The sequence below is a fragment of the Anabrus simplex genome, chromosome 7 (genome assembly GCF_040414725.1).
Source record: "Anabrus simplex isolate iqAnaSimp1 chromosome 7, ASM4041472v1, whole genome shotgun sequence".
NCBI lineage: Eukaryota > Metazoa > Arthropoda > Insecta > Orthoptera > Tettigoniidae > Anabrus > Anabrus simplex.
In genome coordinates, this window is record NC_090271.1 from 131027214 (window position 1) to 131050897 (window position 23684).

Here is a 23684-nt window from a genome sequence, read left to right on the forward strand (position 1 = left end):
TAGCGGTGATATTCTGCTCGATGTATGGACAAAGATAGGATCTGAACAGCTGAGATTTACATTTATGGGGCAACCTGGACTGAATGTACAAATTGAAGATGTAAATAATCCACTAGAATATTTTCGATTGTTTATCACGCCTGTACACAAGAGTATGTTATTGTAGGTTTCCTGTTGCTTTCCTCACTTAGCCAGATTCTCTTTCCTTACCCTTGGCACTGTATTCAAGTTAACAGCTTGAAAGTGCAACTGTTTTTTAAACCTGATGAAAATACCTGACCAGTTAAAAGTATCTCACTGTAAGTTCCCGTTGCTTTCCTCAGTGAGCCAGACACCTTACCCTTCATACTATGATCATTTTTGACAGCTTGATACATATTATATGTTTTTGAACCTGATAAAAATACTATACTACACAAGAGTATCGCACTATATGTTACTTCCCAGTACCTTATGGAAAATGTGCCACTGTGTTAGTAACTCCTCGAATGAAATGCATCACTTGACAGGTTAAATCCATGTGTTACCTGTTACCTAGCAAGTCAGGGTGGCATCTAAAATTGCTGGGCTGCATGATTAAATACCCATGGAGAGAGCTGAGAGTGAAAGTGTTAATATCACCATAGGTAAGAGATAAATAAAACTGGCTATGTGATGGCTTTTAAGGAACATTAATTCAAGTAAGTAGCAGACCATGACTCGTAAATTAAGTACGTTTGAAGTACTTACTCGTCAGATTTTGAAAATAATTAATCTTTGAATTTGCAATACCCATATCTCTAAAGCTAGGTGTGGAGAAGAGAATAGCTCCACTTCAAAAACCAAGTTAGAACCGTTGTCATCGCAAATATTCACACCCTGGACGAGTACTGCAAGCTTGGTAACATTACTGAAACCGAAAACAGATTTTCAATATCTTTAATGATTTGTAAGTTACCAAGATTTGAGTTGAATATTTTAGCTGACTAACCATGTATAATATTTTTAAATATATGGATACATATTAATTTAACAATCAGGTCTAGATACATCTAGAACCATGAAATAACATATAAAATATGAACTACTTCATATATTTGAGTAATGTATTATCAGATTCTACATACCTTCAGCTCAGTGGTGTCGCATGCTTAAAATCTTTAGGTGTTCACACAGAGCTGACAGTAGATGCTCCTCAGTTGGTCAGTACTTTAACAGGAGCTCAGTTAGCCTATATTGTGTTGCCTCTTTAGTTCATTAAGCAATATTATGTTACAAGTGCAACTGTCAACAGCACCGTGCATTTAGTCAATTAACCACTGTGGGGTAACAGCTCTGTACCTTAACCACTGCCAAGGACTGCACGATACGTGCTGCCATTTTTGGGATTTGAAATGAACTTTTAGAGAAGGCACTGGAAGTGGGTCAGTGAAGTGGTTCATAATCCACTGCCTGCTCGATACGAAGCAGCCATCGGATGTATATCGAGCAGGCAGTGCCGTGAACACACAGTAAACAGTGATCATCGTAGAGTTAGTAAATAATCATATTCGCCATACCCACAGCGGTCTTCCTTCAAACTCTAGCTATGCAATACGCCGAAGTTTGTAGTTCCAAACGGGGTATGATGTTTGACTGGCGTGTCACGTGATTAAAGTGGAAACGGAAAGTGAATCGGCACTTTCAACTTCGTAAATACATTTTCAATGAACAGAAATCTTGTTCTCATCATACAATATCGTGTACATTTCAAGAGTTTTGGGATAACCTGGGTGTTCACATGCTCGTGTGATCCTTAAGATGAGACGCCCCTGCTTCAGCTACTTCTTACCTCTGTACATAGTGTCTGTTGTTATTTAAACATACGTTGTGTGCATGTATATGTATGTGTGTGCCCTCATCATAGAAGTCTGCCACCTATGAAATGTAGGTTTTACTTCATTGTTGGAGAGTAATCTCTTCAGATGCAGGAAAACATAGTAATACCAGGTGCAAGATCACAGCTGTAAGGAAGATTGTTCCAATTGCTTCCCAGTCAGAAGATCCAGTGAGACCTTATGTTTGAGCTGCTCAGTGAGAGGCTTTGTATTGTTGTGAAGCAACAAAACTCTGGCAGATGTTAGACTGCAGCATAAATTCTTGATTACATGTTGTGAAGTTTCTTCAAGATCTGACAATCGGTAGCAGCTTTAATTGTTATCCTTTGCAGCATGGAATCTACTAACAAAGCTCTGATTCTGTTACAAAACACATTGTCATAATCTTGCAACTTGAGTACATCTGTTGGAATTGCATTTTTGTTAGCCATGATTTGTCTTCCCTCTCCATCAACTGCTGATTAGATTTTCCAGTAATGAAGTGACTCAATAAATCACCACCTTCCTCATAGTATTCAGTCAAAAAAATGCTGAAGCACTTTGATTTCATTTTCTCAGAAAGTATCACTGAAATCTATTAAGAGCATACTGTCTTGGTCTCCATGTTTTCTTGACACAATTTTGGAGAGTACTGACCTTGAAAATTGTGGAAATCATAAACTGTCTGTTTTCACAAATTTTTATGTCTGCTGCATACAAACATGATCATTGATTAAAGAGAGCCAGCCCAAGTGTGGATCATCATGCACCTTCTCCTGACCTCTTTTATCCTCACTCATAGCATTGAGGTTGTAAACATAGATCTAGTGACAAATCTCTACCAAAGTCACATCCCTTGCTTGTATCTGAGCTTATTATACATGAGGCAGACTACTCAATCCTCTTAAACTGTTAAAACTTTTAAATCACAGAGTAAGAATTGCACACACTCTGCCAGTGTGGCTACAATTTGGTGTCTGAATGTATACAAGGAAGCCATTCAGTATAAGCCTGAGCAAATTTACAAACATGTGGGCTTTTAGAAAAAATATTGGCAAGTAAAAAACATCTCCTTCATAGCTCTGATAACAGATAATAGAATAAAATCTGTCGTGTTTGAAGACAGCTATTTCTTCTTATCTCCTGTTTGTGTAATTGTAACTTTGATCTTACCTGGATATTCATTACATTTCATTTCTATACAGCCCCTTACCCTGATGTAATATTCAATTTATAGTATCTTTCAAGGTTATAAACTTCATTATTGGTTCCATATTGAATTAAGATTACATATAAAATAAATACAAGGTTTAATCCACCTACTCAATACTTTACATAAATTGCGATGTTTACAAAAACATTACAACAAGTTACGAGGTACTAGTTTCGGCCCTGTATGAGCCATCATCAGCCTAGCCAAGATACAAATGTATACGCCAAAGTCTTAAAACAGAATTACACGGTGGAATGACATATAAAAGAATGAACTGAGTACCGGTATGTGATAGAATGATGCACATAAAATGGTGAATCTATGAACTGTTATAGATGTAACAATGTGATGTTTAACAGTGACAAATAAAATCTTTGGAATTATATCATGTATAATTAAACTATGTGAATATTTATCATACAATTATTGTAAAATTGAATAAAATTGAGCTCTGTTGACGAATATTCTAAAGTTGCACATTTAAAGTCGTAATATGCCGGTTTTAAAGTGAAATCTAAATACTTCTATTGAGTTCTAGAAGGTATAAAGTTCAACATTGGTGCAGAGGGAATCTTTCTTGCATGATGTCCAATAAATGATGTGCAATTTTAGAATATTTGTCAACAGAGCTCAATTTTATTCAATTTTACAATAATTGTATGATAAATATTCACATAGTTTAATTATACGTGACATAATTCCAAAGATTTTATTTGTCACTGATAAACATCACATTGTTACATCTATAACAGTTCATAGATTCACCATTTTATGTGCATCATTCCATCACATACTCAATTCATTCTTTTATATGTCATTCCACCAAGTAATTCTGTTTTAAGACTTTGGCATATACATATATATCTTGGCTAGGCTGATGATGGCTCATACAGGGCCAAAACTAGTACCTCGTAACTTGTTGTAATGTTTTTGTAAACATCGCAATTTATGTAAAGTACTGAGTAGGTGGATTAAACCTTGTATTTATTTTATATGTTGTATTATCTTCCCTGGTTTAATACTGAAATAGCATTGCCAATATCTTGAGGTTTCTGTAATGTTACGGTACATAGAATAAGGAAATAATCAAAACTTTATTTACAGTTCTTTAAGATACATATGGAATAGAGCCATGCACACAGCTGCAATGCTTCATTGTAGGTGCACTTTTCTGGAACAATGTATGATGCACCATCACTGGGAGAGTCAACATTTGGTTGATTTAGGGGTGGAAGGTTGTAAAAGATATGTTTCTCAGTCACAAAAGTCTCATATTGCTTTATTAGGACAGTTTACTGCTTTGAAATCCAAAAGTGTGTAAGAAAAATTACGATGTTGAGCGAATTGCAATAGAAACAGAAGGGAATCTACATACATTGGAATGAATCAGGGCCGTAGGCAATATTCCTTTTCACGGTGTTACAAAAGTTCACCTAATTATTTATAACTCTAACCACCTGAATGCCTTTACAGTTTTGTTCTTCTTTTACTGTTTGAACACATTCAGATGCAATTTCCATGAATACTACACTATTCATGGAGAATGCTGCATTGCTTACCATATTTCTATATCTACCTCCTTATCAGGAACAGTTTTAGGCCTTAAAAAGTCTACTTATTTTTCAGGTAGACTTTTTAAGCCAATGAGATACTTCCGCTGGCATCCACATACGGATAAAATGGGTTTGTTGCCATGCTTATCCATTTTGTTGAACGAAATGAAATGTACATGATATTGGCAAATATATATAATATATACTGTATATACACGTATAGCTATATATATATATAAAAACAATTAGGCCCAGACACTCATCATATATCACTCAGTACTAAGGCAGGCTTCACTCAACATCAAACATAACCTAAAACAGTTGTTCATTTGATCACACTTTCTTGAATCGTCCTTCTACTGCGATATCTAGGCTGTAACAAAGTCCAGTAGCCTAGCTGTTTGCTAAATAGTATTGGATACACTACACTTTGATCAACCTTGTTGATTCAACAAAGAAGTCGTTTCTTCTATTCGTAAATCATAACACTACTGGCCGGCAGCGCAATAAATCGATTACTTTGTTACTTAACGGTTGGATGTCAGCAGAGGGACGGGTTACTTGCTACAGTCAAATTGCTGCTGGCTGCTCTAGCTTCACAATTGCCAACTACTTTATAAAAATACCAACCGTAAGTCAAGAACATGATGCAATAAAACTATCACACTGTGAAACACTGGACATTTCTTGAGAAGGTTGGGATATTGGGGTTAACTTACCCCTCAGTTTACCTACAGCCCTGGTACGAATTGACATGGAGTATAAAGTTGACTATAAGCCATTTGGCAACTAGTAAAACAGACCTTTGTAAAATGAACATTAATTATTTTTTTGTACAAAATTATGTCCAAAAGCTGAGTCATTAGGCCTGTAATAATTTTCTCATTTATTTTTTTGTAACATTAATGTATTGAATTTTTCAAAATGGAAGAAATTCCAAAATGACATAATCGTATAGCAAATACATTCAAAATAGTTGTAATCACAGTTAAGATATTTATGTTTGGGAAGGGGAGGGGATTATTCGGCAGCAGTCTGAAGATCTGAAGAGAGGAGAGCAGTGAAAGCCACTTATTCTGGTTTAGACATCAACAAAACTCTGATTTAGCATGCACATTTTGCTGGGGTTTTTCCAATGTTGTTTCCAGTTTACTTGAAAACGACTCAGCAGTCTTAACAATAACATTTGATAGTCTAACTCCTTATTCACTAGTTAACAGTTGGGAACTGATAACATCTTTCAAGGTTCTTAGGCATCACTATCATTCCTATGTTACCCCCCTTTAAACACCCACTCACTTGTCCATCCTCTTTCATGGAAAGAATGCACATGATCATGATTCAAGATCAGTTTATCTTGCTGTATCACTGACAGTTTATTAAACATGTATTTAAAAATGTCTTTGGTATTTCAAACAGAATATACTATTCTTTTGTAACTCTATGCACCGGTTCAAACTGGAAGCTCTGTTGATTGTAAAAGTCTTCTACTGCTTTACAATAATATGGGTATCTTGTACGCTTCCAAGAAACTCACTAAATATTCACTTATGAAAAGCTAGTTAAATGAGTATGTACAGATGAACAGTCAGTTTTCTCTTTACAGAATATCAGTTTCAGATCAACTCCACCAAATTTCTTATTATTCTAGGAGATGTAGGGAATTCAATTTTGATTTTATATAATGAAATATGTTCATTACCATACCATTTTGTTTTAAAGCAGTGTAACAGAATGTTTTCTAATCATATAACATACAGTATATAAATAATTGTTTCTTTATCAGAAGTTTTACATTAAAAGTAGACATTACATGCCATTTGAACTCAATATTGTGATTTAATTTTCTTCTGCAGCCATTATTCTATTAGTTAATTTTGACCATCAATCAATATGGCAGAAACCAGAAAGCCACAGAAATATTCAATAATGCTGAGAAACTTTAAAATGGATATCCCCCCAATTATCTATTTGTAATAGTTTAAAAATTATAAAACCTTTTTTCTATCAACCTCATATTTTAGTACAGTTAAAATTCCTGTCAGAAATATAAGATAGGTGGAGTTATTCTGCTTTAGAATTTAATGATATCTTTCTGCTATCATGTACAATATACCCTGGAATTAAAGTCAACCGTTTTTAATAACTGGCAGGCTGCATTATACATGAGTGGCAAGTGTCCCTCGTTTCACTGTGGTAGGTTGCGAACTGGGCACAATATACTGCGTAGTAGGGGAATGTGGCAGGCGAGCCACCTGAGGCACTGCACCATTCCTAGTAGTAGCCGAATAGGGTGGCGGTGCTGGTGTGCCCATGTTGTGGCTGATGAGGGTGTTGTGAGTGCTATGGGGTGCTGGTAGCGTTGTAGTTGAATTACGCAGGTAAGGATTTCCATACGCCGCCGAATAGCGTGGGTCTATACTCTGCACCGTCAAAGATTCTCGACTACTTTCCAGTGTTGTTGCTGGCGGGGGAGGTGGCTGAGGATTGTAGTCTCTTGAGTAGTCTGCATACGGTACATAGCCATTATTATTCTGGCCATCCTTTGAACACAACAAGACATTGATTTCTTTTAGTACAATTCCTTTATACAAGCATTTGCTCACTGAGTATAAAAGATCAACATCATACAAGTAATGGAAAGGAACAAGCAAGTGACAAATCAAGTACGTTAATATACAGGATGGCACAAAATTCAATGGACAGTTGGTTAAAAAAAAAAACGAAAGTAACAGCAAGACGCAGTACAGCAGGAAGTTTTAACCCATTAAGTTGTTATTACCAAATGGCTATGATTACGCTTTGTCAAGTTGGTATACCATGTAATGACAAACAAAACAAATACGATAATCAAACTAGTCCATTATTGGAAGCGTGATCTGTGAGATGTGTTTACAGCTGTAGTTTTCTGAATAGTCACGATATTAAAGAAAGAATTTTCACATTAACGAACATTTTTTTCTCTGTTCTATCAGATGATGATGTATTAAAAAATTTAAAATGTAACTTCTGATGTATTCCTTGTAATTAATATTATTATGACTGTGGTGTGTAGAAAGTTGAAATCTGATTCTCCTAATTCTTTTATTTTACTTTATTCTTTGCCACTCACAATTCTGATTCACATCAGTGTTTCGTTTTTATTTCATCCCATTTTTACTAGGGTGGTTTTTCTTTTTTTAGAGGGGGAGGCTTTGTTATACAAGCCTTGCCTTGGGTTAGAAAGCCTTATATGATCATCTTGATTCATTTAGTGATTTTTCTTCAGTAATTTGAAGGAGGGAAATTCCCATTTTCTTTTAGTATTATGTGAAAATCGTATGGGAGAGTGTTACTATGAATTATGAATTTAATCATCGCAATAAGACCTATATGTATTGGTGCGACATAAAACAAAATAAAACTTCCAGTAAGGTCCCAACTTAAACTGCATCTTTAATTAGAACTTAGATTGGATCCAATTAACTGAATACTTATTATCAAAAAAATATATTAATTGGTTTATTACCTGTTAGTTAAAGGTCACATAATCTATTTTAGAAAGGAAGCTTCCTGTTAAGTAATAATGATTTTAAATGACAATTGGTTTCAATTATGTATCAGTTATTTTGAATTCTTGTTAATCATTTTGATCTACGAACTTCAATTAATTTTTCTAATTATTTGAACCATCTGAGATTGCTCCCAGTTTTGATTACTTGAAATTTTATTTATTTTCAATTCATTAAATATTTTCTTTCCATGTTATAAGGTCTTGACGTCTCATTTGAAATACTGAGTATCACTGGTTACTTGTCAAGTGTTTAGTTTCCTTATGAAGCCAGACCTTTTACTTCTATGATTTTTATGGGTTGGTTCCAAATTTTATTTACTTAAATTACTGAGGCCAAGGTAAGTTGAACTTGATTCTGTTCTGGCGTTACTCTTATTTGTGCTGTGTATTGCTTTTGGGTCACTTATATTTTTCTGGGTATTCCTTGTGCCAGTACAAATACAGACATCCAGTCCCCAAGTGAGAAGAATTAACCATACACAATTAACTTTTAAGACCCGGTAATTGAACCCAGGAACCTCTGAACCAAAGGTCATTGGACACCATTCAGCAAACCCGTCGGATACCGGATATACAAAGATACAGTACTGTATTAATCATTAATCTGTGTACGACTGAGCATGTGAATGTGCGGTTTGGGTCATATAGCAATCAGCTTGTATTCGGGAGATAGTGTGTTCGAATCCCACTGTTTGCAGCCCTGAAGGTGGTTTTCCATGGTTTCCCATTTTCACACCAGGCAAATGCTGGGGAAGTACCTTAATTAAGACCATGGTCGCATCCTTCCTGCCCCTAAACCTTTTCTATCCCATCGTCGCCGTAAGACCTATCTGTGTCAGTGTGACGTAAAGCAAATAGTAAAAATATCTGTGAATGAATGATTATGGAGAGCATTTAAGATGAAATTGACAGGAGATTTTAGAAATTACAGACGAGAATGGCAACATTGAAATACTTGGGATGTCATATTAATGATGACTGGGACCTTGATCCTGAGATCTGTTGCAGAATTGAGCAGGCCAGAACTTCTGTTCAGAAACTTAAAAAACTTTTGATAATCTGTGACCTTTCCATTACATTATGGACACGACTACTCCAGTGCTACGTTTTCAGCATCCTACTATACAGAGCTGAGGCACTGCCGAGACAATGTGCAAGAGATTGCAACCGTTTGAAATGTGGATGTATCAAAGGAGGCTGAAATACCTCAGACAGCTAAAATGACCGATTTACAAGTTTTTCACCATACAGGTATGAACAAAGAACCATCAATTCTCACTACTGTCAAGAGAAGGAAGCTAGAATATTTTGGTCACATGATGTGGAACAGTAAATATCACCTTCATCATCATGAATTCCTTCCAGCAAGCCAGGTAGGATGTTTAAGAATGATGTGCCTCCCATTTATTACAGTCCTGGTATGCTTCTTTTCTCTCTAGGGCATCCCATGTTTCTCCTCTCTTCTCTAGGTCTTCTCTTATCTGATCTAACCACCTGTTTCTAGGGCGTCCAATTGTTCTTCGTCCTGGAACATTTTCATAATACTTCCTTGGTGTTCGAGTCACCTGCATCTGCTTAACATGTCCTAGCCACTTCAGCCTTGCAACACTCAGCCTTTCTTCCATGGTCAGGTTGCCCTGCATGTCTCTTCGTATCTGATCATTCCTAATTCTATCCTTCCTTGTTTTCTGTACAGCTGATCTAAAGAATTTCATTTCAACAGCTTGCAGTTGACTTACTTCCATGTATGATGCAGCTCTCCAGGCTATACATCATGATGGGCAGGAGATAAGTCTTAAACAGGTTCTTTTTAGCCCTCTGAGGAACTCCCTTGTCCCGTACTATGCTCCATACTAGGTGGAAGAAGTTGGATCCTTTTTACACCCTGTTCAACACTTTGTTCCTGGCACTTCCATCATTTTATATTGTACTTCCCAGATATTTAAAGGTATTCATACCTTCTACAAGTAATACTCCCAGGGAAAAATAACGGTAAACATGGTCTGGAACGAAGTAGAACATCATGGCTCGGCAACCTGAGTCAGTGGTTTGGGGTAACGAAGCTTACTCTATTCAGAACAGCTATCAACAATTGCCAATGTTCTGTGAGGACATGAAGAAGAAAAGAAGAAGATGATAAGGTATGTGTAAAGTGTCACTGATATTTGAAATCAGGATCCAGTGATAAAAAGACAATGAATGATAAAGAAGTGCTCATATTAATATTATAATTACTTACTTTTGGAGGAAAGATTGGTTCTGTAAATTCTGTGGAGTACCGATATATGTTCTCTCCACCATTCACTGGCATAGCTACAGGTCCTGCAAGAGGGACCCCTATCCTCGTGACCACACTTTCACTTCCAGTCTCTGAGTCAGGTCCATATTCTAGTTCACAGTGAACATTGCTGACAGATGAGCCTGTTCTCAATTCCATTTTAAGATCTGAGATGTTTGATGAGCGATCTGATTCTTTGCACTGCTTTTCAGCATCTCTGCAGTCAACTAAAGGGAGAAGAAAAGAAAAATTTACAATTAAAACTTGACAAATAAATACAAAGCATTAGGCAAATAATAATCTTGAAATTAATATTTTCAGGAAATAATAATAATAAATCATATTATTATCCTGGTTATTTTGGTTATTTCTGGAGTTTCACTCTTGATTCATTTTGGATTTTGACGAGAGGCTTAAAATAGCATGCCCTTTTTGACACTATGTGACTTTTCAGGTGAAGATTTCTTTCTGCAGTCACCAGTTTTGAAATCTTCTGCCATCAGTTATGATCAAAAACATGCGTATGAATTAGAAATACTTCAGTGATACAGAATTTCCTTTCGTTTCTTAACATGTCCTTCCTTCCATAAACCTGCTCTTCATACTAAAATCATTAGAAATTTATGCTGGACTACTTTCCACAAATTTATTAGACACCCATTTGAGAGAAGGCAATGAATGGCAGCAGTTTGATCTAAAATATATTTTATATTATATGAGACAGGAAATACTAACTAAAAGTAATTATTGTACATTTAATTTAATATTTTCATTTATATTTACATAACAAAAAGTGTACATCATACTACAGCCACCCTAATGAAAGCAACACTAATACACTGTAAGTCGCAGAGATAAATCGTTTGGACAACTGTCATAGGAGTCATCATACTTGAAAGGTCTGAGGAAGACTTAATGTATTGTTCCCCTCACGTCCAGTCCCAATATTATTTTGAAAATATTTCTGAATTGAAACAAGAGTGTAGTTTAGTAAACATACAGTGTGTTTTAGGTACATACAACTCACTAAGTTCGATTGCCTAAAGGAATAGGTGCTTCTGATAAGTAGATTTTCAGTCCAAATTCTCAATGTGTTGGCAACCTTTCTAACAGTGTATAAGGACAGTCGACTCTTACTAAAGGTGAATGCCACAGGTTCATATCAAAAGCAAACAGGTCTCTCTACAACTCACTAGATGGGGGTTAACCCTTGATCACTAATCTCTCCTATGACCAACACTATCACTAACCATTTGTCTGTGGGACTACACAAATGAAACCACCAATATCTACAATTGTTACCTTTATGCCAGGGGCGTAGCCAGGGGGGGGTTACTGGGGGTTAGAACCCCCCCCCAATTGAACTTTCACAAAAAGAAAATAAATAGAAACTGACAGTAAACAATAAACTTCTTTTATGTGATCAAGATAAACTCCCTGCAATCTACTATTTGTTGAGAGTGTTTGCCACCCTACCTGTCACCACTGCAGCCAGTGAGAGATCATTTTCAACATTAAGACGCCTTAAAACCTACCTCAGAAATACCACAAGTGAAAGTCGACTCAACGGGTTGGCTCCCTTGAACATTCACAGAGACATAGTTGTAAAACCAACAGATGTATTTTCTAGGAAGCCTCGAAAATTAGATTTTAGATTGTAAACTGAACATACCGTTTGAGATAAAACTGCTGACCTCGATCATATTGTTCTTGTTCTGTATTTTAAAGTAAGAATTTTGTAGTGTATTGCAATCTGAATATCACATACAGTAATTCACTCTTGTATCAGTATCCTTATGACAGTCATGCATGCGCGTACCAGACACGCACAAGCACAAGCACTTTCATTATGTTATATCTTAATTTTGTAACTGCAACCCCCCCCCCCCATTGGCCGATCCTGGCTACGCTACTGCTTTATGCATATAATAAAAGTAAACCAAACCTTAAACATTACACATATACAAGCACAATTTTATATTTTCAAAGTCCTAAAAATGTTGTTACTACATGGAAAGCAGTTGTTTGATTCCTGGTCACTGCAGATCTCCATCATAACCAATACATTAAGAAAACATCACCTTCAGTACGTTCAAAGGAGAAAATCACATAAACTTTCTTTCTTTCTTTCTTTCTTTCTTTCTTTCTTTCTTTCTTTCACTCTGTTCCAGGTTCAATCTTTCTACCAATGTATTTTCTTCAAAAATATCAATCAGCATCACAATTTCATTTTACAATGAAATTTGCAGTAGACATTAAGCTGCTGAATTCTTTTATCAGCAGCTTAGTTGACAAGTGCATATGTGTCCTACTTTAAGTGTGCCTTACTAATATTTGCGAATGATGATTCCTATAAGGTCTAATTGCTCTTAACTACCTACATATCACTTAAACACTCTGCACCGGTATTTGATCAGGGGTCATCACATACTGCCCGAATACAAGCAGTGCAAAAGAAGCAAGTCATTCTTCACAATTTCAAAGACAGAAGGCACATATTTTATTCTTGTTCAGGTTTATGTACTTCTTCATTTACTTTGAGCATTTCACCTAATATTGCTTTCAACGGCTGCAACAAAGTTGGCCGCGTAAGCTGATGCTGAAGGCGAGGTGTAATCAGATCATCACTCAGCTGCTGTGCATAGCCTGTTCAGGAGACTGGCTTTCCTTCTTTCCTCAGAATATTGTGGTTGTATATTATGTAACCAGCAACAAGGAACATATTGATTATGTAGAAGTAAATACATTGAAGGCAGTGTTGGGTCTTTCTTCTACAGTCCATACTGTCATGTTATTACTAATCATTCATTTCTCAGATGACAGCAGCTCCATAACACCACAATGAAATCAATTAAAACAGAACTTCCACACTTTCTGAGGTTAGAATGCATACTGGAAAAGGTATTGAGAAGAAAAACTAAAAAATGTTACCGGAAGGGCAGATGAATGGTTAGTGATGTAGAGAGGGGTAATTTCTTGACATGACTTTGCTTACACTGGAGCATTAGTGAACATTCTGGTTGCATTTTGTTTGTTATTGAATAAAGCAGGGGCATTATAGTATTATGGTAATAATGAGTTAGTGGAAATGCAGTTAGTGTATGGAGAAAGTTGTAGAAATCAATTTCCTTTCATGGGGCTACATTTGTCATATAATTTATGCAACATTACTATATAACAGTGAGGAAGTTGATGGAGAATTAAGGTAACAAGTAAATATGTTACATCCTTCATGCTGTCAAGGTAGCACGAAAGCATTATGAGGCGTATAGTGTTTTGTGTGGAGTATATTTAGGAAAATAAAATGGCACTGCACAGAAACAAAATTGCTCTGTTCATTCCAGTTTTTCTTCATTCCATTACTTAAGGCTCACTCCTTTAGAGTAGATTGTTTCACCACATGGATAAAGCAGAGAAGTTGCCAGTACATAGGGTGTTTGGACTAAAAACCTACTTCTCCAAAGCACCTGTTACTTTAGACAACCTAACTTACTGGGTTGTGTGTATGTGAAGCATACTGTACACATGTAAATACTGTACAAGTTCCATTGTTTAAGAAGATAAGAACATACACAAAAGATAAACACAATTACAGGTCAGTGTAGATACAGAGACAATAGAAAGGAGAGTCAATGAGTCAAGTTCAAGGAAGAGCTATCATCCTTCTTTCTAACTTCTGATAGTTTGATGTATAATAAACTATGGCATTCTTACACTGTTATTTATAAACAGTATGGTGGACAGAGTTTGTTCTTGTTCATCTCTTTTCAGATGTACATTTTGACTGATCATTTAATATACAGTGGAACCTCGATTCTCTGTTTTTGGAGGGACCATGGAAGAAAAACGTACAACACGGGAAAACGGAAAATCCGGAATCGAATGAACCATCAACAATTTGACTAAACAACACAAAAATGAAACATGTATACTTATAATCTTACAAACACCCCTAATCCAAACCAAACTACAGCCCCAATGGGCCTTCCGCCTGCCAAGCGACGCTGCTTGGTCTGAAGGCCTGCAGATTACGTAGTGACGCATGGTCAGTGTGACGAATCCTCTCGGCCGTTATTCCTGGCTCTCTGGACCGGTGTTGCAATTTCGCCATTAAATAGCTGCTCAATTAAAGGTAATTGTAGAATGAATGAACCTGGAACCAGCCCTCATATCCAGGTAAAAATGCCTGACCTAGCCAGGAAACGAACCCAGGTCCTTCGGGTGAGAAGCAGGCAAGTTAGACCACGGGGCCGGCTTCAAACATTAATTACTGGTACGCGATTTTAAAATCTCAAAACTTTACATTCAGTTTATCGGGGAAACTTTGTCAGTTTCCTCCAAAAATATCTTTCAGTTCAGCAAATTTGAGCAGTCAAACTCTTCGAAAAATCTAATACCCTTAACACCAAGCCAAACAACAATCGACCACAAGTAGTATTTCATTCTCTAATCTAATAAAACAAAGCACATTAGATACAAAAGTGCCCAACATGATGGCAAAATCCCTTTTATATTTTTTATCTTTCATTGTATTTTGGTCACCGGTATACTGGTCGTAGTCAGTTTATGGAAATCTTGTACCGTGTAGTATGCGAACCTATCTTGATATCAAGTTTTACTGGGGTGAGGAGTAAGGAGGGAGCTCTCCCGGTTCCGGTTATACTGCTAACTGAATGGATATGCAATCTGAATTGAATCGATAGTATGATCGATCGATATGAGTGTTCTGAACCTTTATTATCTTAAGCCAACGACTGTGTCACACACCCATTATACAACATTATATAACATTTCTCGATATGAATCTTGTTCCTAGCATGAATTCTACAGTTTGGCTTTGCTGTGTAAACAACAACAGTACTAGTACGTAAAGTGTACACCAGATGTTTCACGGCAATGCATAAGAGATTCATAGTTTGTGTTTCAAAGGTTGCCAATGCGAATCTCAAAGATAACCGAGGTCTACCAATTCAGCACTAGGGAGCTCAGGTATCAAGAAAAGGTTCGCATATAGATTAGGCCTACATCGACGTTTAAAGGTTATGTTGAACTCGAGAATATGATTTCTAATGAAGGTATTGCTTCTCAAGTTCTCCAATGCATTATATTCAATTCTGCCTGTCACTAATCACAATCAAATTGAAAAGATAAAAAATATCATTAACACTTCTGAAATTATGGTTATTCGCGACCTTGAGCTCAGCTGAAAAGCGTGTTGCTGTACAAGTCGGTACAAGTGCGAAATGATACAAAGTTTTTAAATGTAATGTGCGCAAATAAAACACTGTGGTTTTTGTAACATTTTAATACAAAAACATGAAATTCCCAGTCTTATATTAGGACCAAAACAGTAATAAGCAATCCCAAAACCTCCCATGGCTTTATGTATGTAAGGTGTAACATCTGTTCTGGTCTCGATAATATAATTGTATACGATAATATTAAAATACTAAATATGTGTTACTTACGAAGCAGTTTCAATTCCTGCCTGAAAGCCCAGTGACTATACAGTGCCCTGAGGGAAGTGCCAAAAACCTGTTTGGCGATACACTCGAAAAAAGTAAAAAAAACAAACAAACATCTAACCCTGGACATAATGTAGACGTTTTACAAGTACCTACAAACATTTGACGTAGAGCTGTCAAAATGCTCTATCTCCCTCCAGTTGTTGTAGACACACTCTGCTTTATGATTTCCGAGGATTCTATAAACAATACCACCCGAATGCGATGCTAAGATGCTCCCTTATGCAAGTTCACCACCGATCGCTTTTCCAGTACAGTACTTCCTCAAATTACCGCAGTGATGGGACGTTAACGCCAAGATCCATAAGTAGGCTAAGCTGTAGCCGTCCTTTCATGAGATACAGTTTCTCAAAAAACACGTGATCGAGGATTTAGCGTTGATGGGATTGAAATTTCTGGACGGTTGATCCAGGAAATCAATTCTTTGAGGAACGGATGATGCAGGATTTTTACAACATGATTTCATTAGGATGCTCGCGGGACCACATTATTTGAACAAAAATATGGGAAAACGTAGTTTCCAGGAACGTATAATCAAGGTTCTACTGTATTTTATTGGTTTGTCAAATGATTCAGTATTCATGTCCATTTCATAAAACTTTTTGGTATGAATAATTTGTTGTTTGGTCACTGAATTTATCAAACAACTGACAGTATAATTTTGTATAATCTTTCATGCAAAAAGAAAAGTAATTACTGTATTAAAGTAATGAAGATTACTCTCTCCATAATACATGTGTATTATTTCCATTTTCTCTTTTTCCTAGCCCTTGTTTTAGAAATAAAAATGTTTCACCTCATATCCCTTTGGGAGATTGTTTCCATTGTTTTTAAATTAATTTTTTGTTTTTAAACAAAGTTACTTTTCTATTTCATATTAGATGAAAACACTTGCATGGGTTCAAAATCAAATCAAATCAAAATCTCATTATTTGCAAATGAGGTGTCTACCTCGGTGGCAAATGGTACACTAAAATACATTACTGTCAAGCACTAAATATTAAATTAACATGAGAAGAAAATTTTCCTATACAATTTATGTTAACAATTTTTTTCTATTAAACACACTGCTCATCCTTAATAAATTTATATTGTTTACAAAATTCTACTTATAATATCTCCTGTACTACTTACAAATATAGTCACGTGATATATAGTATGTGGAATTACTTCAAATGATACTATACAACTGGTATAAGATTAAACTTTACATTGCATTTATTTACTTTTTTAAAATATTTTTTATCCATTCTGGAACCTGAGTAGCATAACGACCTGCTGCGTCTTAACCAGAGCCCCTTTTGCCACCACTTTTCAGAGTTCCTGAAGGGCCTTCACAGCTACCGTAGCGGTCCCAGGGCCCTCGAAGTTCCCACTGTACTTCACCCCTCTAGGCAGTCCCCTACTTTGGCTGTCCAAACTCCTTAGACCAGGGGATGGAATTCATTTATTCACACACATTTTTTTATTTACAATAACCTGCACTGGTCGAATGCCCTCTAACACTTCATTTATTTTCTCTGTTGCTATTTATTCTCTTCTTGAATATCTGTACAGATTTTGGAAAAGGATCAAACACTACCCCTGGTAAACTGTTCCACTCCTTCACACCCTTCCCAATGAATAAAAATTTACCCCAATCACTTTTGCTAAAATTCCTTCTAATTTTATATTTGTGGTCTGTCCTGCCGATATAATTATTTTTCAACTGAAGCCTCTCACGGATATCTCCCCATGATTCTTCTCTTGTATAGGCTCTATATAATCCTATAAGTCTAGTTTTCTCCCTTCTCTTACTTAAAGTTCCCCACCCATGTTCCTTTAACATTTCTGATACACTACTCTTTCTCCTGAAATCCCCTGTTACAAATCTTGCTGCTTTCCTCTGCACACTATCTATTTCTTTTATTAGGTATTCTTGGTGAGGATCCCAAACACTGTTTGCATATTCCAATATCGGACGAACCATACTTAAGTAACTTTTTTCTTTTAATTCTTTATTGCATCCTTTAAGTAGCCTCATTATGACATGTAACGATCTGTATGCTTTCCCAACAATGTCATCAACATGACCCTTCCAGTGCAAATTACTTTCAAATCTCACACCTAAGTATTTGCACTTGCCATCTTTTGGGATAACTACCTCATCCAAAGTATATTCAAATTCAGTTTTAAAGCTCCTATTTGTAAAAGTTGTAACAGTTGATTTGCCTCCATTAACCTTCATATTATTTTCTTCAACCCATTGTTGGATACTTTCAAGGTCCCTTTGTAATTCTGAACAATCCTCAATGTTATTTATTTCCCTATAAACAATTATGTCATCTGCATACAATCTTATTTTTGATGTTATATTGTTCCCTAAATCATTTGCGTATATTAAGAAAAGTAACGACCGATTATACTACCCTGTGCAATTCCCTTCCAAACTTTCTCTTCCTGCGATACATTATTTCCTACTTTGACTTTCTGAACCCCTGAATTTAGAAATGTTTTTATCCAACGTGTAACCCTTACGTCCATTCCTATTCCCTCCAATTTCTTTAATAATATTCCATGTTCCACTCTATCAAAGGCTTTGGAAAGATCTATGGCTATGCAATCTAACTGACCTCCTGAATCCAACTGATCTGATATGTCCTGCTGAAATCCCACCAGTTGTGCCTCACAAGAAAATTTCTTTCTAAATCCATACTGGCTCCTCATGAACCAATTTTTATCATCACATATCCCTCTGATGTACTTTGATATTAAACTCTCCAGTATTTTACAAATTATACTGGTCAGGCTGATTGGTCTGTAGTTCTCTGGTTTCCTTTTATCACCCTTTCCTTTATAAATTGGTATTATTATAGATTCCTTCCATTCCTTTGGTATTACACTATTTTGATACCAGTACCTTATTAAACTGTTTGTTCATTTGTCTACTTAATCCTAGAAAGCAATAGAGGCTCATAAACATTGTTGTTAAAGAAATATGGTTAGCTGCTCCCAAGGTTAATGCTACACTTAATAGTGACTCATGAGCTTTGTCATTGGTGCAATATTATAGCACAAAAATCATGCTGTTATTAGTGCTGTATTGGTAAAGGAATTCATGGCTGTTACCTAATGGTCCTCTGGGCTATTTTGTAATTATAGTACCACATTTTTGGTAAGTGTGTATATTACTTTACATCTGCTATCTTGCAGGAGAGAAACATACACTCAACAAAAACATTTTCTGAAGTTATTACTCATCTCAGTCTGTACATATCAAGAGAGTAGATAAAGATTCATTATTTCCAAAATAAGGCTTTAGCTATTGGTACCTTGAGGCTTCTTCTCTCTCCTTTGGCAAAGAATGATGATCATTGCAATGGCAATGATGACTATGACACCACCAATTACACCCACCAGGATGATCAGAAGTGGGAAGGTTTCTGGAATGAGCAAAAATATTTTTATAAAATATGATACAAATCGATTAAACATACCAGTACTAGATATTGCTATAGACAAACATTACTAAGGTAGGACTGCTTGCCACTTAATTTTCTGCTTAACTTTCAACAGTTTATAAACATTATAGCCTGCATCTACTCATCATCTGTTTGTTCTACTCATGTCTTGGCCTTGTCCTATTCACTTCCCCTAAAACATTAAGTGTATATCCTTAGATGTCTTATGATGCGTCCTATAAACCTGAAGAATCCAATTTATCCTGTCTGTCATTCTCTACTGGTCAAATCCTGTCTGCCATTCTCTACTTACAAAATTTGGTAAATGTGATACCTATATTATCTCCAACTTTCTTCAAAAACACCACACCTTTTCATTCTGTGGCAACTATCTTCCAATTTCATTTCTACAATTTAGTAGGGCAAGGTTCGTTTGCACCCCTTGCCCACACCCCCTCCTCAAAATTACACAGTTAAGTAAATGAAGCGTAAAAGCATACCCAGTGTGACATTTGTAGTTGACATTCTTCAGAAAACTCCAGAAATGAAGACCAGCCTTCCAGAGTACTTGAACTTTGTTCTACTCCTATTAACAATCCCTATATCAACTTCTACAGCAAAAAGGTCATTTTGACATAAATACAGTATCTCTTATGTCTGGGGGTCATCTGAAAATTTGTTTCAAGAAATTAGCGGTACAAAATGTGTGATGCAATGTTACCTAGCAACCATGCAGGCTGTGATGTGAAGTACTGATAGATGGTCATGACTGAATGTCGTATTATTAAAGAGGTACAGTAGAGTACAGATGGTCAATGTAATTCTGCAGGCTGTGATGTAAAGTACTGATGGCTGGTCATGACTGAGAGACATATACAAGACTCTTTTTTCAAAGAGGCTTCATCTCATCATGATTATTTCATTCGTGGTAATTTCATAGACCCTGAGTCAGTTTCCTCCTTTCAATGCACTGAACCATATTGACAACTCCAAATTCCATAGAGATGTCTCTCAAAAAAGATTCATTACATGCAAATAAATAAATTAATAAATTAATTAATAAATTAATACATTTTTAATTAATAAGAATTAATTAAGCAGAATGGGTTACCGCAAGACACTGTGCTCACACCACTGTTATTCAACATCTATACTAACGATCAGCCTCTACCTGAAGCTACCCAGAGTTTTGTCTATGCTGATGACTGTGCAGTCACTGCTCAGGCCGACTGTTTTGAAAAGGTAAAACAGACTTTATCCAAAGCTCTGGAAGAATTTACCAACTACTATAATGAAAATAACTTGAAGCCAAATCTTTCCAAAACTCAGAGCTGTGTATTTCATCTCAATAACAAAAAAAAGCAGCTATAACCCTACAAATCACCTGGGAAGGAATCCCTCTTCAACACTGTTCGACTCCAAAATATCTGGGAGTGACTCTGGACCATACGCTTACGTATAAGAAACACTGCTTAAATATGAAACAAAAAGTGTCTGCCAGAAGCAACATAGTGCGGAAACTGAGAGGCACCACCTGGGGAGCTCACCCTTGCACAGTGAGAACGAGCGCGCTAGCACAGTGCTACTCCACTGCTGAATATGTATGCTCTGTGTGGTACAAGTCCAGCCATGCTAAAAACATAGTTGTGGCACTAAACGACACTTGCCGTATTATCACAGGTTTATTAAGACCTACTCCCATAGATAAATTCCACTGTCTCACTGGTATAGCACCACCTGAAATCCGACGTGAGATTGCTGCTAGGTATGAGAAAAGCAAGGCCATGACTATGGAAGTCCACCCTTTGTATGCCTGTCAATCAGCACATCCTAGGGTGAAATCAAGAAAGAGCTTCTTGACAACCACTGAAGCTCTTAAAAGAACAACCACAACAAGCAAGAATCTCAATGCGGTGGGAAAAATTTAAATATTTGAGAGAATGGATGGTTCCAAAGGAAGACATTCTGAAAAGTGGACAACATGGAAGGCTCTTAATCGATTATGCTCCAGTACCACGAGATGCAAGACCAACCTACAGAAATGGGGTCTGCCTGTGGAGACAGTTTACTGCAAGTGTGGTACTAAGCAGACTAATGATCATCTTCTACGGTGTCCTTCTTCTCCAGCCACTTGTACCATTAAAGACCTAATGAGGGCAACTCCAAATGTGCTTGTCGAGGCCAATCTTTGGTCAACCAGTGTTTAAAATTTTTTCTGTTCAATTTGTCTCATTTACTTTGTACTTGATTTAAACAGAAATTACAAGGCACCAAAGAGAACAACTACGATGTCTATAAAATAAACAAAAAGGTTATTAAGAAATCAGTGACATCTTAATAACACAAACATTAGCACAGCAGTAAAACAAAAACAAAAATTGTCTAAATAGAATGACACTGCCTACTTTTCTCATGAACCAGAACATTATTTGTTCAAGTTCAATTGAACTTGGTGGAGTTAATTGAGAAGGAAAGTAAGTTTGAGACCCACTTTTGCCACTTAGAACTCCAGACAAATACTAGGGTTGTAGCAAACATATAGACCATAGGCACTTCCCTTTCCTATTATAACTCTAGTTAATTACAGGGTTTAAGTACATGAGGCTGTTGACCAAGTTGACTCATGGCCTAAAATGAAGCAACAACATTTTAGCTACTTCAACCTGAATATCTCACGTCTCTCCCCTTTCACTATTGATGTTAATACTGTTTTTGATTTACAGTATTAAACTCGTGCTTGTATGTTGGATATGTTGGATATGATCCCCTGTGGTGCTTGTGTGTTGGAACTCTTCCGACCAGTGTTCATTCTTAGCATAATGTGTGTTACCTGTGATATAGGGCAAGTTTTCCTGCCTCTTACCTGGAGGCCTCAGGTTCGATTCTCAGCCAGGTCAGGGATATTTTACTTGGACTTGAGGGCTGGTTTGAGGTTCACTACGTGTTTACAATTGAAGAGCTGTCTGACTGTGAGATGGTGGCTCCCATCAAGAAAGGCAAAAATAATAACCAAGAGGAGTCATCGCACTGACCACACATCTCCTCATAATCTGCAGGCCTTCGGGTTGAGCAGCAGTTGCTCAAGGGATCAAAATCCCCCTGGGGCTAAGACTGCCAGGGAATTTAAACTTTAAAAAAAATGTGTGTTAATGGCAGCATTAAGCTTTAAGCAATTCTTGGGCAGTCTATAAACTAAGTTTCTGGAATAGGTTCTCCCTGTCAAGATGAAGAACCAATGATCAAAAAGACACTTCATCTCACTGTATGCTCAGAAGTTTCCAAGAAACTGTGCTGAATATAGTGACAGAGACAGAACATTTTGTTTGCTATTATTTTTATATTGCACCAGTGCAGACAGGTTTTATGGTGATGATGGGACAGGACAGGGTTAGGACTGGGAAGGAAGTGACCATGGCCTTAAATAAGGTACAGTTCCAGTATTTGCCTGACATTAAAATGGGAAACCACAGGAAACCATCTTCAGGGCTGCTGACAGTGGTGTTTGAACTCAGCATCTTCTGAATGGAAGCTCACAGCCACATGATCCAAACTGTGCAGTCAACTTGCTTGGTCAAAGAATGACAAACCTACTTTTTCAAAAACCTTTCAATGAAACTAGGCCTTCATCAGGATGTTTGCTTTGAGACTTGCTAGACAGAGAGTAAAAGTGAATAAGAGAAGCATAACTACACTGCCAGAAAAAAGCATGCAACATCCTCAAGGACTGTGATCAGTTGCACCAGGGTATAATATGTGCATACTGAGGGGTTGTTGTGTTAGTGATTAATCTGTCACGGACATCGATGATCAAATGGTGCTCACGAGGCCTATCCGTGCGCACTCTGTTTTGACTCTGTAGGCAGTAACTGTGCTGAAGTTAGAAGTGAACAGTGTTTGAAACATTCATTCTAGGGTACAACCATGCCGCGGCGATGAGTACGTACTCCTGTCAAACAACTGCAGCCATTGTGGGCCTGTGGGAAGCTGGATGGACGTATCGATGGATTGCTGCATATGTTGGGCACAATGTATTGGTGGCGTGTTTCTGCTTTCAGCAGTGGTCTGTGGAACATTCCCACACCCATAGACTAGCTCCGGATGTCCACGTAGTACAGACGCATGTCAAAATCGACGCACTGTGTGAGCAGCGGTGGCCAAATGAACATAATCCAGGAACAAAATCCGGTCACATGTTGCACCTCGTAAGTCACCAAGGACCATTGTGAACCATCTGCTAGCAGCAGGATTATGATCACATGTACCTCTGGCCAGGCTATTAGTGACACC

General features: G+C 36.9%; 1 protein-coding gene across 2 annotated transcripts in view; it reads right to left on the bottom strand.

Annotated features, from left to right (window-relative positions):
• Positions 1-4123: 4123 nt before the first annotated feature.
• The window catches only part of LOC136877357 (irregular chiasm C-roughest protein), a 361637-nt gene continuing 342076 nt past the window's right edge, over positions 4124-23684 (bottom strand). For both annotated transcript variants that reach the window (XM_067151330.2, XM_067151331.2), the window contains exons 7-9: positions 19269-19379; positions 10394-10659; positions 4124-7144 (exon numbers count right to left, since the gene is read on the bottom strand). In XM_067151330.2, the coding sequence (XP_067007431.1) occupies positions 6761-7144; positions 10394-10659; positions 19269-19379 (761 nt within the window). In that variant the 3' untranslated portion in view covers positions 4124-6760. The remainder of the gene's footprint in view (positions 7145-10393; positions 10660-19268; positions 19380-23684) is intronic.